The sequence below is a fragment of the Opisthorchis viverrini genome (assembly GCF_000715545.1).
Source record: "Opisthorchis viverrini unplaced genomic scaffold opera_v5_7, whole genome shotgun sequence".
NCBI lineage: Eukaryota > Metazoa > Platyhelminthes > Trematoda > Opisthorchiida > Opisthorchiidae > Opisthorchis > Opisthorchis viverrini.
Window position 1 is genome coordinate 3,124,628 of NW_008751663.1, and position 17,000 is coordinate 3,141,627.

A 17,000-nucleotide genomic window follows, 5' to 3' on the forward strand; every position below is an offset into this window, starting at 1 on the left:
TAATTGTACTTATTCACCAACGGTCATGTTTTTCCCAATGCCGGCGCCAACTGCAACGCCGGAAATCACGAGTTTTGTACTCACAAGTGACATCGACAAGTGCTATGCATTTGGGTTGACAGTGTGAAATATGGACCTGGATATCAGGCAGTTGAATCCGAGTGAATAAATTTGAAATAACTTTCCCGGAACAAACTACCTAGGTTTTTCAACATTTACTTGTTCAAACCTCCAGGCCAACATCCCGATGAATATTGTACCCACCTTATCTGGCAACAAATGCCAACCCACGTTCTCGAACCATTAAAAACCCTAATTTCTAATTCGATGACTACTTGGCGTATACGGAGATAAAGGTTTTCTACGCATTGTTTTCTATCAAGAATTCAGTTCGTCCCTATCCACAGAACTGCGGATTTCACTGCGTAAGTGAAAATAGACTAGCCAAATGGCGTGTAATTAACCGGATTATTTTGTCAGTCGACCGAACATCATCTATTTTTGGCGAACTATCTACCGTAGACTATCGGTGCTAAACTTTCGGTGTATGCCCCCACCAGTCTGAGAATCAATAACTATGAACATTAGTAAGTTCTTTTTACGACTGTAAACAGCAGAGCCCTGTCAACTAGCGATGGTTCACAGAAGTTATTGGAGCGTAGGAAAGTAAATGTCAAACATTTCTGAGCCAAGTTTATTATTAGAAGTTGACATACTGTGAACCAGCTTGCGTAATATCTAAGGAAGGCCGCTTTGGAAACGGTTCAAAAAAATCTTTCTTGAGGGAAGCTGACGAAATTCGGTTTGTTGCGGATATATTTCAACGAATGACTGGTTACTATTTCTGTTGATGATCCCAGCTGACGAAATTCGGTTTGTTGCGGATATATTTCAACGAATGAACTGGTTACTATTCTGTTGATGATCCCCGGACCTACTAACCTCTAATGTTTTGCTTGCGGTTATTTTAGGATGGCTGATGTGTCAGTATCACTCTCACCTCAGCATTTATCACGTGGAAAGAAGAGCTAGATATTTATTTGGATTGGTTGCGTCAAGTAATAGGCAAATGGGTACAACAGAAGGATCATGATATAATATGGACCTTGCGGTTAACCACAGCATCGATGAAGGTCTATGTGAATTCACCATAGCCGATCTGTTTTTGAAGGTGATCGTGTTGTTGGCTGCGTTGCGGAATACTCTCTCCTCTGCTGCCGTGTTTGTTCGTCGTTCAAACTTTCTATGAGGAGACGTCTGCAATGGAACTACTAAGCCTGACAAATACAACAGTATACATATAGTTTTGTTTTTTGGACAACTAACGGCATTAGGTCTAGTTGGGCACAAGGGGGTTCTACTTCCCTGTCTCTTCACACCTTGTCCACTATATGATTTGATTGACCGGCTGCTAGGAATATCAAATATAGTACTCAGTATACCATACGCTGCTTCCAAGCTAACAGGCGACGTATTCGGCTAGAACCCTTCCTCTTCCACATGAAGAATTTCCTATTATTTCCATAGGTTTCCATGGAAAATAAATAAGACACCAAATTTTTAACTCACTTCGTCCAAATAACTCTTAGGAAACACAATCGGTTCAATGAATTTTTGTGATGGTCTTATTGTCTTTTCTGCTTTAGTGCCACCAGCTGCTACCTCGTAGTTGAAATTTAAGCCGTTTTGTGTAGAAGGGCTCTTTACCGTTGAACTTCAGTTGCTGCCCTCAACATATATAACAAATTCTCCATAAATGTTTCATTTCGTCTCCTGATTCAAGGTGAAACGATTTAGGTTTTCCGAACAACTGTATGATTTAAAAAACAAATACACTGTATGAGTTTGCATCCGACAGAAAATAAAGTAGCGTGTAAAATATTCCCATCCATATTTGTGTATTACGTCTAATTGGATAGACGGAGTTGTCCTGCATTCGAGAGAAACTAACTTGGAAGTAAACCAACTAGTGAATCGCAGAGCTACAATACGCGCACCAGACTTTGTTCGATTCGGTTTGGTCATCACGCACTTGGCTTTGGAATACCACTTACTCTTTAGCAAGGCATCAGCTGCCTGACGAGTTAGCTTGGCGGCCTCCACTAGAATGTCAAATTAAGTAGTAGATAATTTATATGAGAGTTCAGCAATCCATGAGTTGACCTGCACATGACCTCCACGAGGTGCAGGGTAGAGGATGAACAATGTGAGAATTCGTTGGCTCAATTCGGAATAAGTGCAAAATCAGATGCGCCGTACAAAGTCAATAAGGCTATTTCAGAATTTCAGTTGTGCCAAAACCGAACCCTAACAAAAGATTTAGAACATGTATGTGATTTAGAACAGTATGTCACAATCACATGAGATTGTACAATTTCGCGGCATGCTACTCAACTGAGTGGTTCCATCGAATTACGCAAGCGATATGGGAGGGAGTTTGAGTTCACAATATTGATTTCAATGGGCCATTGGGAATTGCTATAGGGAGAACTAAAAATACATAATGGCAGGTGCACCTTTTTGATCACTGACAGCTGATTCCATTTAGGCCAACAACCTAAATGGTTTTGGCGACTTGTGAGGTTACGAACGGATAAATGCGGTTCGAACTAGACCATTCTCTAACTCACTTATCACCAGTGACCCGAAACAGTGCGCCTCGAAAATCTCCTTTTTATCCACCCACACTATCGGTGCACACAAGAATACAGGTATATGTTTTGAACGTGCTCATAAAACGTCTGGCCTTCTAGGATCTCTAGGAGAACTGGACTGGATGGAACAAATAATTTAAAGGAGAATAAAAGCGGCACCAAAGCTAAAAGAAAATTGTAGGGTTCTGGAGTTACGGACACGGACATGGCTATTGAGGAAGTCGGTACAATGTCAACTAGTGTTGACGGGTTGGATCAAATCTTGAATATTTAAGGAAAACAACAGGATAACCAGTTATTCGATTGTGTGTTACTTTGTTTGTAACTTCAGCTGTGTTCCAGAGATCGGACTGTTGCAGGCAGTCAGAAATTTGGAGTAAAAGAACATCGTCAGACAAAATGGTATTAGTTACCGGTACATTGCAAAGAAGTCTCTAGATTCCTTGGTCAGACATTCTCCATTGTCTGTACCACCTGCGCTAACTCTGTTTCCATCAACGCTTCCGAAACCGCCGTTTGCTCCATGAGACCCTCGGAAATGTATTGGTTTTTAGTGCAGCAGTTTTTTTCGGTTTATTAGGATAAGGTAGAATAAAACTTCCACAAGTATTTCAAACAGACAAAGCATCGAATTCGGAAGCGTAATAGTGGGAAAACCCAAAAAAGATGGAAGAAGTGACTTGGTAATTCATGCTGAAACTATGCTGCACCTGAAGTAGCCAATGTACTCTAAAGTGATCAACTCAGAGAAGGAATGAAGTGACCAATCACACAATCAAAGCACCCATGATGCAAATAAAGGTTTTTTGTCACAGTAAACAATTTGAATTTGGTAAACCTACGGACTTGGGGAAGGTATATTCTCTTTAAAATTATGTTGGCACAGATGCCACGCAAAACGGAGTAAGGTGTATTAAACACAAACGGTAGCTTACATCTTACGATGTGGCGATTAATATCGAAACGCAGATGCCCACATATCCTACTTCCTGAGCAGTCACGAAGGATACCATGAGGAGCGTTCCAAAATGGACAATGGAGGATTCGCAGCTGGTTAGATGAACCCACAGGGGCTATATTTTCCAGTTGACCGTTTGGTAAATCAGCTCCGAAAAACGAGCCTTCTTGAAGGATGCATATGTTTCCAAACTCCTCAATGTGAACTGTGAACCAATACACATCACCGGAAGGCATTGTCTTCGAATTGTTAGCCAAACCAAATACAGATTTCACAAATTTAAAGATTCATTTTCGCTACAAAATCGCGTCGAGGCAGACAGATTTAATCTAAACAACGCGCTCATCAAAAACTAATTACTGAGGTGGGGGCTTCACTTTTCAACAGGCCAGAAATAATCAACACTTTGTCAGTAGTCGATTTGGACGGAACTCAAGAAAAATGACGAGACATTTGAGTTAAGTTACATTAGAGTTTCACCACTTCATTTAATAATGTGGTTCCTAAACGAGATATTTTTCGTAATGAATATTTTTGAAGACCTAAATATTTCCGGCAGCACGTAAATTAGAGGAGATTATGCCACACTTTGCCGACTTTCGGCTTTAAAACTCAGTGAGTGTCATCAATCATCCGGTCACCCTTCGGTTTAGCAAACAGAACGTGTATTAGCACGTCCTGCGTGAATTTGCGCGAAACTGTTCCAGTGCAATGAAACAATTATTAATATTCAAAAGCTCTTCAGCCATCTTTTGGAACTTAATCTTGATTACTTTTAAAACTATATCTATAACATCAAAAACGAGTCTGATAAGCTTTTTCAGAATACATTTATGAGTGATGGTAGGTTTAAAGGATCTGAAATTAGTAGGCTGTTGAATCTGGATGATTCCTCAAGTCTATAAATACATACACATATACGTATACAAACATAAATGCATATCAATTCACACACCCGTATATATACCACAGATGCAAGAAACGATGGTCTTCAAATGTCCACCATAGGGGTACTCTGTATGAGTTTGGTTGCTTGAGATGAAATATCTTTCCAAACTTGCTAGGCACGGCAAAAACCATCTTGCCCAAACGTTTGCATCAAACGATTCTGGGGATAGTTGCAGGAGCTCGTACGAGGAGTGTTTGAGATAGTGGATATACCTTATCGTCATTCCTCCAAAGAGAATACGGTACGATTCGTCATGTTGCTTTTGTAAGGCTGTGTTGCCGATCTACAGCTTTCACACAAACGACACACACAACTGGTGGAAAATCGATTGCCGTCTTGTACGAACACTGTTGATAACAAAGTAGGGGTCTGGTGACGGTATTAACCACAATGATAGATCCATGTATCAAATAGTGCTGCTTCAACAAGACCATATTTCTTCACGTTCTGGCGTTTATAACCACAAAACCACTTAAAGATCCAACTCAATTTCTTCATGATTGGTTTCTTGCTACAATGGTGCTTATGTTTTTTCAAGAATAGTCTGATTTTTTTTACTAAGGTAACACCCTTTTTGCGCATTTTCGAGCTTTTAAAGCAGCTTATGCAAAAGTGGAGTGCTGCACACATTCGCAAACTAGGTTAGTTCCATTCTTTATCATGTACCGACCCAATTCCCTATCGACGCTTCGCAAATTGCTGCGTTTCAATCCCTGAGAACATTTGATTAACCCTTCGCTCAAGTTAGGCCCCTTCGTCACATCTAGTTTTTTCCGCCAAATTCACATTTCTAGCTAATGTGTTTTATTTTACCGCATGATTTCCGTTACAAGTACACACCCAGCGAGACATTTTTTGAACTATGCCTTGGAAACTTGGATGTCTTAACTTGGGACGAGGTAGTCTTAATCTACGTTTGTTTCGAATTCAAAATCCGTTTTTTTCCTCACTGGTGCAAACCTAACGAACATTATTTAGTTGAATGACCTGTTCAAAATTCCAAACTCGATATGTTGTTCACTCGGTCCAAAATTGCATCAAAATCAAGCATTCACTGACATAGTATGCTTAAAAAGTCATCTTACATCATAAGCTTTTTTATATACCATATTGTCCCTCACTCCAAGAGATTTCAAAATAGGGGCTCACATTTTTCTGAAATTTTCCCTAGTAAAAATGCTGTGCAGTTTTTGTATTCCAGAGTATCCAAAAGTTTTCTGTCACTCTGGAAGTGACCTTTCCTTCGGTATCTGAATGAAACCTTTATCGACATTTTACGAAAGATACGCAAACGATGAATCTTCCACAATCATGGATAAAGATTAATTATGTAGGGTGCTCATTGTGGCTCCGTGCTCTGTTACGAGCCTACTGTGAATCTTGGTCAAGGGTTTCCGTTCCCCTGGATAAACGTGCTTCTGAACAGCCACACCGTGATTGTGCTCCAAAGTTGGACGGTGAGCACCGCTGAGCCAAAATTTATGATTATGAGCTGAGTCATCATATGAATGATATCACAGTTTTGTTAGCTGCTCTTCCAAAGTTAAAATAGCAGCGTTTGACCATATCCTCTAAAGAAATGCGGACATTTTAAGTTGAAGGATGTTTGTGAACGTCATTGCGTCCGATTGTACTTGGAAAACCTACCCATTTTGGTTAAGCGTTTGTCTAATAAACACAGTTCATTTGAAACTGAGAAATCGGACGTAAATAAAAAAAATTCAGAAAAACGGTGTTCAAATAGGGATCCCTACTTTGGCTGATAACGCGTCTGATATCCGATTGGTGTTTCTGCGGAAGGTGATATTTCTTCCAAAATAAATCCCACCTAAATATTTCTCCAGAACAATTTTTGCCGTTATAATACAGATTTCATTGCATCCGACGTGTTTTTTCAAGGTAGGCAGCTTGAAAATCAAGTGTGTGTAAGGCTTTTACGATCGACAATGTACACAGCATAATCTGGCTTATTCTTCACATGCTAGCTTTCATTAAATACTAAACCGACGGCAGAGTGTTTTGTTATACCATACATTGCAGACTCGTTGTTTGCCTTCTAAGATGTATTCGTTTTTCTTCAATCTTGACAGGCAGTTTGATCGGAGGCGTTCAGTTTTTGCATGTGATATGTAGGCTTTCAGAAAGGTCGAAAAATGAATAAATAATAAAATAGATGAATCCTCTTACCATTTAGGTCGTTGGTTTATTCGGTTCCGATCGCGGGTGTAATTGCCCAGCTACGCTTTGGGTAACTCGCTGTGAAATCTGGTGGCCGAGTGTGCGACTGGCTAGCATATCTTTGATGCAAAAGTAATCAGTTTGATTATGTAAAAATATCCATTGTGGTCAACAACATTATTTTGAATCTACCAGAGAGGACCACATTTTACATACCTTTGATTCAGAGACACGGATTCTGAGTTCCTTAGATCCTTGTGGCCTTTTGTTGTCCTCGATCAATATTGGTGACCCTGAGCTTCGATATCAAGAGGTGAAATACATTACTGCGCAAGCAACTCAGATACAAAGAAAGGAAATTTGTCACATAATTATACTGACTTTCCGACACACGCGAGCTCTTAATTAATCCATTTATTTTTTATACACAGTCCATCAACTTGTCCTTTAATCATATCGTCTAATGGAATCAAACGCAGATATCTTTTGACACATTCAGCTGGCGCACATCCAATTGGTTATTACACCCTAAAGCTACTGCCGTATGATGCAATGCACATCCGAATTCCCATTACTTATCTCGCTGGATGGGCCTGTGAGTCATATTTGCAAGACCCATGGTATTAGGCAAGATGACCAGAATTGATTAGATCACCCTCTTTTAAGCACAAGAATGAGCGCTTGACTAGGTTGTACAGCACTCTTCAAAAATCTCCTTGGAAAGTTTCCTCCGAAGGCAGGCCACATTGCGGAACTATCGGTAGTTATTAGTAAACTCGATGGTAATTTCTTTACGCAAGTCCAGAATCTGTCGATGACAGCGTATCTACATAATCACGCTGTACTGTATTTAACGCACATAGCCATGTAAGGGAGCTAAATATGTTTACCGAAACAAAATGATGTCTTCAGAGAGGATCTTGTCCAAAGCGCTTAAAAAGCACTCGACAAAGGACCACTGGAGCTTGCTTACACGAGAAATTAGGAATTAGTATACATGAGAAATTAGTACGCGAGAAATGAGTACGAGAAATTAGTACCCTCACTGATAGGAAATGCTGCCCTGCACTGTCTCGATAAATAGTCTGGCTTGCCAGTATTTACGAGCATAACAAGAAGGGGACAGTCACGATTACATCTGGTTGTTCCTAGTGAAACAAACATCTCCTGCCAAGAGCCAAGATGTAAATATATATATACACATATATGTGTGTGTTTGTGTACATTTGTGTACGTATAGTGTTACAACGCTGCGAGCACTTGAACTCCTACCATGTTACATTATTGGTTTTCTATCACGGGCAAAGTCAAATATGTGCATTCAGATTTGAGTTTAGACGAATTTTAGTCTGATCCAAGCTAACTTGATGTCTTGTGAGAAATTACTGATTCTTAGACCTGCATACTTGATGCAAGATATTCAAGGAACTCCATGGCAAACGTAAAACTGAAGGCTATTTTAAGACACAAGAAGTGATTAACGGTCAAACTATTGGTACCTGAGTGAGACTACGTGGCAGTGAATGACAGAATGACTTACTGGAAATGAATTTTTATTTCTATTTATAGTCAACTTTCGTGTGCGGCCATGTCCATTAACCAGGAGTCAGTCTGAATTGCAGGTTGTCATGATTATCGTCCTCGGTACTTGATACTATTCAGGATGGCCCCGGCATCTGGCAGTAAACGAAGCGCGTAGTCACACTGTTCTAGGCGTAAATTAATAAAATCGGCTGGGGCACGCAAACAACTGGCACGCTTTCAACCGAGTTGGATGAATCTTACACGAATCCTGTTTACTATGAATGTCAAACAACCCCTTCAAAAAGTAGCACTTCCATTCAAATAGTTCGTTTTAAAATTTATATTCGAATGCTCCCAATGGTTGGTTAACGTTATTCTGGTGAGCAGAATATTAAGTAAACATGCTTAGGACAACTTGACGACTTAATTAACCGATGATTCACTTGTCGCAGTTTGTTCACAAGTTTCTGACTGGCAGAAAATGAAACGCGTGGAATGGTGACATGTGAAGCGGCCAACTGAGAGGGATTCGGGATAGACAATCATATATTTCATCTGGAGACCTTACCTCACCAAACAAACAAAGAAATGTTATTCTGTGTTATGGTCAGTCCGGTGGCTTTCTGCTTACGAACAGACGCTTACTAATGCCAAGCGAAACCGAAATAAACTGACATTCAAATGAAAGCAACAAGTCATCGTAATGGAAGCGTCTGGCCGTATAAGGTAAGTGATAATTTGAAAGTGACCTCAAGTTTATTACCAAGGACGAGTTAGATTACGGAGGATAATCAACTTTCGCAGTATTCTGACAGTCGCTGCGGTGGAGAAGGGGATTGGAATTTGTGCACAGATAGCTCAGAACTTGGTTTGTCGTTTTGAAAAAAATTACTAGAGCCTGTGTGCATAAAACTAAATGCAACGATTTTACATAGGACAAATAACCATGGAATTGCACATCAGAATTTGCGAGGATAAGAGAAGGATAAATAAACCACCAAGAAATGTGAGAGCAAAGCAATCGCTTGTCTAAAACTAAGTGATGTCAATACGTGTTTTAGATACAGGACACAGAACACATCTGGAGAGTGTAGAATTCCTAGTAAGGAGGCTGCAATTTACGACAGGCTGACTGATGGCCGTAGCGATGGAAATCACCGTGAATGTAATAGGGGATGCGGAACAGGCAAGCTTATGCAGAACAGTCTCAGATGAGCCAAGTTGATACGTGACGGGGTAGAAATCCTGATCCGTTAAAAGTTCACAGAATCCATCTCCGATGCACAACTATCGTAGCACTAGCTCATCCACACAGACGCACAAAAAGTGCAAATGGCGTTCAAGAGGGATCTTCACGTGAAGCCGTCTAAGGGGATTGGACCCTAAGCTAGACCTGAGTTAGCTGATTGTTTCACTTTACGCATTGATCCTCGACAAACCTTGCTACTTGGCTTGACGTAGCATTTTCTTCAAAGCGGAACGGCGCTCAGCAACAAAACGGTCGGCAGTTTCCAAGTGTTTCCCAAAAAAGGTAACTTTTTAGTTGGTTCCAAGCATTTTCCAACTGATTCTCCACCACTCAAAAATGGATGACTGGTTGTGTCACGCGAAAATAAAATTAGATGCGAAGTGGTATTTGTGAACCAAACCAGGCATTGCTGAAGTAAGAGGCGATTTCGGTCAACCAAGCTGAGGAAACCTTTAGCCATGGTGAAAGGGTATCTCTTTTTCTGTCAGTCTTGAAATCATCTGGCTGTTGTTTACTGCTGAATGAAAAGTTTTCAGGCATTCAGCCATTGCATGGGCAGTCATTCTTACACAAGTTAGAGGCTACAATAATTCTGACATGTACGTGCTGAAATCGGTGACCTTAATGGGTAATCTCTGATAGTAAAACAGCAGTCTCCATAATGGCTTTTATCGCAAGGTCGAGGGTTTGGTGCCTCCTTATGCTAGGACGACTTCTTTTGAGAAATGCGTAAATTGAGCTGATGGGTATGTAAAACAACATGGACTTTAGCGAATATACACTCATTTGCAAACTAATTTGATTTTTCGAGCGACTCACCTAGAACCCAGCTGAATCTCTCGTTTGTGATGTCTTCAGGCAACTGAACGTGCTGCATCCGACAGCCTCATGTTTCAGTCGCTACGATATTTGAGATATCGCGATACGTGTATATCTTTGTAATCTACTACTCATAAGGTTGCTGAAAACACCGACAGCACACGACCGGTTTTGCTCTTTTTGAGGCTCATCAGGTGAGCGCAGTCCCCGTGTTTCTGTCTACTTTATGTTATACTTGAAACCAAATTGCAAGCCAAAATTACAAAGATATACACGTATCGCGATATCTCAAATATCAAAGCGAGCGACACATGAGGGCGGCCTGGTGCAGCACATTCAGTTGCCCGAGAACATCACGAACGAGAGATTCACTTGGGTTCCAGGCGAGTCTCTCGGAAAGCCAAATTAGTTTGCAAATGAGTGTATATTCGCTAATTTCGTGCAATTTAGTTTCAAGCAGAACGTAAGGTTGACGGAAATAGGGGGACTGCTCTTACCTAATGAGCCCCAGAAAGGGCAAAACCGATCTTGCGCTCTCGACGGATTTTCAACAACCCTATGAGTAGCACATTAGAAAGATAAACATGAACTTCAGTATAAATGTGTTAATGTGTAGATGGTGACGGTCGGGTCCAAAGCTTTTATTAGTTTTCCCAAAAGCAAATGTTGGTAGCACTGACGAGCTGTTGGCGATGATCGCTTTATTGCTTTTTTGCCAAGTTATTTAGCAGTAGAACTTCACAACAGTAGCAGGAGTAAACTGAGTATTTCGTAACTGGTAATTTTCGGATGGGTGTCTCAGATGAAATTAAAATATTTTCAACGCCATAGAATCTGTTCAACTTGAAAATGGTCCCTTAAAGGCTAACATTGAGAATATGCAGCACTACTGCCGATATGTTGACGACGTCTTCGCCGTTGTTAACAACAAAGACGAATTGGAATCACTCCAACAAGAGTTCAATAAGGCTCACACTGCCATTCAGTTCAGCTCGGAAGGAAAAACCAACAACTTCTTCCACTTCCTAGATGTTGGCCTTGAACGACGTCACGATGGTACACTGAAACGATCGCTGTACCGAAAACCTACTTGGTCAGGTCAATATATCAACTTTAGCAGCTTCCTGCCACTAAAGCAGAAACGGAACATGATCCACAGCCTAACCAACAGAGCGAAGAAAATATGCCCTGAGGATGCACTGGAACGAGAATTCCAAACTCTCAACAACATCCTCAGAGACAACAGATTCCCCGACAAATTTGTTACAAAATATTTGAACAGGAAAGAAGCAAACACCATCACAGCCACAGCTGGAAGGAAACCAGTTTACATTAGCCTCCTGTTTAAGAGACATACACCGGCCGATCTACTGAACAGAAGACTTTCCACCAGTCTGAACAAAGTTTTCCCGGCGGCAAAACTAGGCGAGTCTCTCGGAAAGCCAAATTAGTTTGCAAATGAGTGTATATTCGCTAATTTCGTGCAATTTAGTTTCAAGCAGAACGTAAGGTTGACGGAAATAGGGGGACTGCTCTTACCTAATGAGCCCCAGAAAGGGCAAAACCGATCTTGCGCTCTCGACGGATTTTCAACAACCCTATGAGTAGCACATTAGAAAGATAAACATGAACTTCAGTATAAATGTGTTAATGTGTAGATGGTGACGGTCGGGTCCAAAGCTTTTATTAGTTTTCCCAAAAGCAAATGTTGGTAGCACTGACGAGCTGTTGGCGATGATCGCTTTATTGCTTTTTTGCCAAGTTATTTAGCAGTAGAACTTCACAACAGTAGCAGGAGTAAACTGAGTATTTCGTAACTGGTAATTTTCGGATGGGTGTCTCAGATGAAATTAAAATATTTTCAACGCCATAGAATCTGTTCAACTTGAAAATGGTCCCTTAAAGGCTAACATTGAGAATATGCAACACTACTGCCGATATGTTGACGACGTCTTCGCGGTTGTTAACAACAAAGACGAATTGGAATCACTCCAACAAGAGTTCAATAAGGCTCACACTGCCATTCAATTCAGCTCGGAAGGAAAAACCAACAACTTCTTCCACTTCCTAGATGTTGGCCTTGAACGACGTCACGATGGTACACTGAAACGATCGCTGTACCGAAAACCTACTTGGTCAGGTCAATATATCAACTTTAGCAGCTTCCTGCCACTAAAGCAGAAACGGAACATGATCCACAGCCTAACCAACAGAGCGAAGAAAATATGCCCTGAGGATGCACTGGAACGAGAATTCCAAACTCTCACCAACATCCTCAGAGACAACAGATTCCCCGACAAATTTGTTACAAAATATTTGAACAGGAAAGAAGCAAACACCATCACAGCCACAGCTGGAAGGAAACCAGTTTACATTAGCCTCCTGTTTAAGGGACATACACCGGCCGATCTACTGAACAGAAGACTTTCCACCAGTCTGAACAAAGTTTTCCCGGCGGCAAAACTGTGAACCGGGTTCACCAGCGATCGTTTCTGCCCCTTTAATCTCAAGGATAGAGTGCCTGTCCACGCCCAAAATATGTTAGTTTACTCATTCTCTTGCTGCTGTGCAGCGGAATAGATCGGACGCACGACTAGGCAACTGGGCCAAAGAATGAAGGAACACAACCCACCCTAGCTAGCTTCTGGAACTAGGAGGACGATAACCAGCTACGTAGTACAACATTCAGCTGACACTGCGCACAACGTGATACCCAGCCAAAGTTTCCGCGTTCTTTACAAGGCACCGGCTAATGAACCCAGATCAGTACAGCAGCGCACAATTGCAGCGGCTGAAGCTATCGCCATGCGACATCGCGACCCGATCCTTTGTCGGCAAAAACGCTTTGTTCGTGTGTTGTACTTACCATGGTCCAAGTCACCTCCTCCTACACATGCACCGTGTGCTGAACACACAACTACAACACCCCCCGAACTGACTAGCTCAAGTCATCCTATTGGTGACCTGAGCTAACTGTTCTTTGCTAGATAGCTAATGTCATCTCATTAGATTCCCTGCCCATTTGCACCATGCTCATTCAAATATATTAAATACCGTTCTCTTAACCTTTGCAATTGTATGACTTGAAAAGACCTTGCCGAAAACATGTTCGTCAACCCATCTGCGTTCTTAAAGTCTAGAAAATAAACTAGAAATCATAAAATGTCTCAAGAGTACTATGTGGCTACGCACATTTGCCATCCAAATTTCAAGGTGGACACTGAGATTCAGTTACCGATCTTCGAAAAAGTTCGTTGTGTTCGTGCAACTGGAAGCATCACACAATGACAGTGATATTGGAAGCATGTTCATGAAAAAATGAAGTTCGGCACTTTTAACTTTGGACAGTTTTGTAATTTAGGAATTTCCAAACGAATGTTATCTAAGCGACACTGCAAACGTTCAGTTAACCCTCTCAATATATCATCTAATGTTACTTATTTTAGTGGCAATCACTGCTGTGGATAAAAGACGCTTGGAATCAGGCGAAACAGACACAATGTGATTTTTCAAAACAATGTAACAACCGTGTGTTAGGTATTCAGTCATGCGATGGCGATTTTGTGTTCAACTAACAGGAAATCATCAATTATCCTACTGTTTATAATCGAGGTGCTGAACAATATTTTTTAGGAACCATTAGTTTGTGCTCCGACACATACTATCAGTAATTTAGTGTTCATATTTTACTCAGTAGACACTACATCGCCGTCTCTATGATGGCGTGTGACCGTTCTGTGGTATACGGTGTTTCACAAATATAAAACAGTGTGGCTACACTGGAACAGTATACACATAATCTAGTTTAACCTGTTTGGCTAGTCAGTGATGAATTACCACACCGTTACGAACGACATTTCAGTCACCACTAGCGTTACTCGTTTGTTGAAAAATTGAAGTATTCCCGGCATTGTGTGGTCAAAATTGATCTTAACTGACAATCTCCAGAGATTCACCAGTAATCAAGAATGACAGTGGAGGTTGTGGGTTGCGATTTGGAGGTCTACACCTCTGGTCTCTTATTTTATCATTTGTTTAGCCAAAGAATGAGAATATGCCGAAAATTGAGAGATTCATAGTTTTCCATAAACTCTGACGTTGGCAGTGATTGTAAACCGTTAATCAAAAGACTGACTCACCTGAGTGAAGGAATGTTTCGCAAAGGGAAAGAGACAAACTGACGGATCAAACAGAACACGTTTTATCGTTTGTAGAATCGTAACATATGGACACTGTATCCGGTTCTCAATGGCTAAAGGACAGAAATATTGAAAAATAGCATTTTCCTCTGGACCACCTAGAATTTATTTGGTACTACTGGAATGAATCCGATTTTGGCTGGGCTTTCTCTTGTGCGTTGATGGCCTTGCTTGTTTAGTGACCACCGACGTGATTGTAGTTTAATTTCATCATGATCTTTCTATTGTGGTACTCTGATGGAGCTTATAGTGAATATGAGTGAATTGCATGAGTAGGGATCTTAGAGTATCCCATCTGCTATCAAAACACTACGTTGAGTAGCATCAACGAAGTACTAGTTGAAGGGCTGGCTTAGTATACCTACTCGCTAAGATGGTCAGCAGCATCTTCGTAGTTCCCGATACAAAATTAGACAAACCAACATAAAAACATATCGTTGACATAAGTAGCTCCTCTGATATACGATAACCATTAACTCATAACCATGACCCCGTATTGTCCTCGAAATAAGTCAGCAATTCAGAAAATAAGGCCTGGCTGACACGAGAACCCGAAGCTAACAAAGCCGAAACAGTCCGTTTCCCCTGGAATCGAATGAAGAGTTTGAAATTGCATTCAAGAATAACGTACACTGATGCACAACCGAAGATTTTGCTCAAAAAAGTTAGATTATCCAAGAGCGCAATGAAACGGTTTCCTTGTTCTGTGTCCGGTGCTATGCAACCGTAGATTTTGAAGAGCACAAAAACTTTCCGCTCAGATAGACGAAACGTGCATTTGCCTCACCGCCATCATCACACTTCATCACGTGGAAACGAATTGGCACCAGTTCAACATTTATTTTTGTCACCCAAATGCGCGTACAACAATGGATAAGATAAAATGACTTTATCGGCTTATGGTGGGTGCCAGCCAACTGGACAACACTACATTCGAAATATCGTTTGTAATTGGTAGTCGTTTCTGATTCGAATAAAGACATGTTGTTGTTGTTGGGTAATGGCATGATTACGTCATGTTGGTATCGCACAGTTTAGAATTGATTGGCCACATTTGTTCGAAATAAATATGATAGCTGTTCATCAATGTATATGGAATGTTTTATTTCGTGTTTGGGAAATGATCTTTTATTACTTCCAAAGGTGAGTAGGATTGAGACACTGGTAACGAAATTTATCCACGAACTAGCAATATTTTTTGTTGTGCTTTTGAGTTAGCCCAATTACCATTTTCCTAAAAAAACATGCTTTAGTTATTTTCGTAAAAAAACTTACACGGACCGACGATTAAGGATAGGAGCAACCACTTGGTAATGCACTTTTGCACGTGCGCACTAGCATCTACCGTAATTGGTAGGTTCTTTATAAATAACAATGATATATATATATATATAACGTTATTATTTAGTGTTGTTATTTTGTAATGAAATCGAAACAGGCGGGCTTAAAACAGAGGATCATCCACGAGACATTAGAAACCGTTTACGACTGTTCTCTCTTAGCGGCCCACTAAAAGTGGGTCATCTAAAGATGAGCTTATCGGAAGGGAATACATTGATCAATGTGCGCGGTGACCTTTGGAAGGATACGCGAACGCAACCGAGTGAGTATTCAAGTCAAAAACAGGGCGTAATGAGGAGTTCGGTCATTTTAATGTACCGTGACCTGAACTTGATACAGGTCCTCATTGATTCAGTCGTTCAATTTTCAGTGAAATTCGAGCTAGGTTAGGCTTGCACCAGCTAACATTAGACAATAATATGGTTAAGCTTTAGAGAGATGTGACCCTTTGGTGCATAAACTGATCCTCAAACAGAGGTGCTTCCACCGTAATATCAAGTTCAAATCAACCGTAATTAAAACGAAAGACCATGCTACTGGATCACAATTGTAGGTAACGGATGAACTAGGATGATTACTTGTCGATATACCACTTAATCACCTATGGTGTTAATTCGCCAGGGAATCCGGACGTAATAATACCGCCTGCTCAAATGTGATTTGTCAGAAAATACGATGAAAGGTTTACAAAACATTCATCAGATTCAGGTTTGTCGGGGAACAGCTATCAAAGCGTGAGATTATGCACGCAATGGACACCACTTTTCTTAAATTCCAGAGACAAGCAAGAGAATAAGCTAATGAATATATCTGGAGTGTTCTCAAAGAACCAAAGATTGACGTTATTCAATCGGCGCGCTGGATACGCTGAAGTGAGATAGTCATTCCACATGAACCAAATAGACATGGGTAATGTGAAAATGCATTTGATGTGGGGTTAGCTTAAAGATGTATTGTATGGACCTCCAGCATTTTTCCCTTAAAGGAGGAATGAAGAATGTCCTATGAGTGCAAAACTCAGAATACCCCAGAAATTTAACAGTTTGTAGAAGCTACATTAAAAAGGATGTTACGTCAAGGAAGTGGCTCTCTAAACTTATCAATCACTTACTCACTTTGTAGGGATGTA

General features: G+C 40.8%; 1 protein-coding gene across 1 annotated transcript in view; it reads right to left on the reverse strand.

The window, feature by feature from the left end:
• The window catches only part of T265_00737 (hypothetical protein), a gene marked incomplete at both ends in the record, with an annotated part of 150,759 nt that overhangs the window by 52,159 nt on the left and 81,600 nt on the right, over positions 1 to 17,000 (reverse strand). The window contains 2 exons of the mRNA XM_009164586.1: positions 1,150 to 1,257; positions 14,471 to 14,583. Coding sequence (XP_009162850.1) covers positions 1,150 to 1,257; positions 14,471 to 14,583 — 221 coding nt within the window. The remainder of the gene's footprint in view (positions 1 to 1,149; positions 1,258 to 14,470; positions 14,584 to 17,000) is intronic.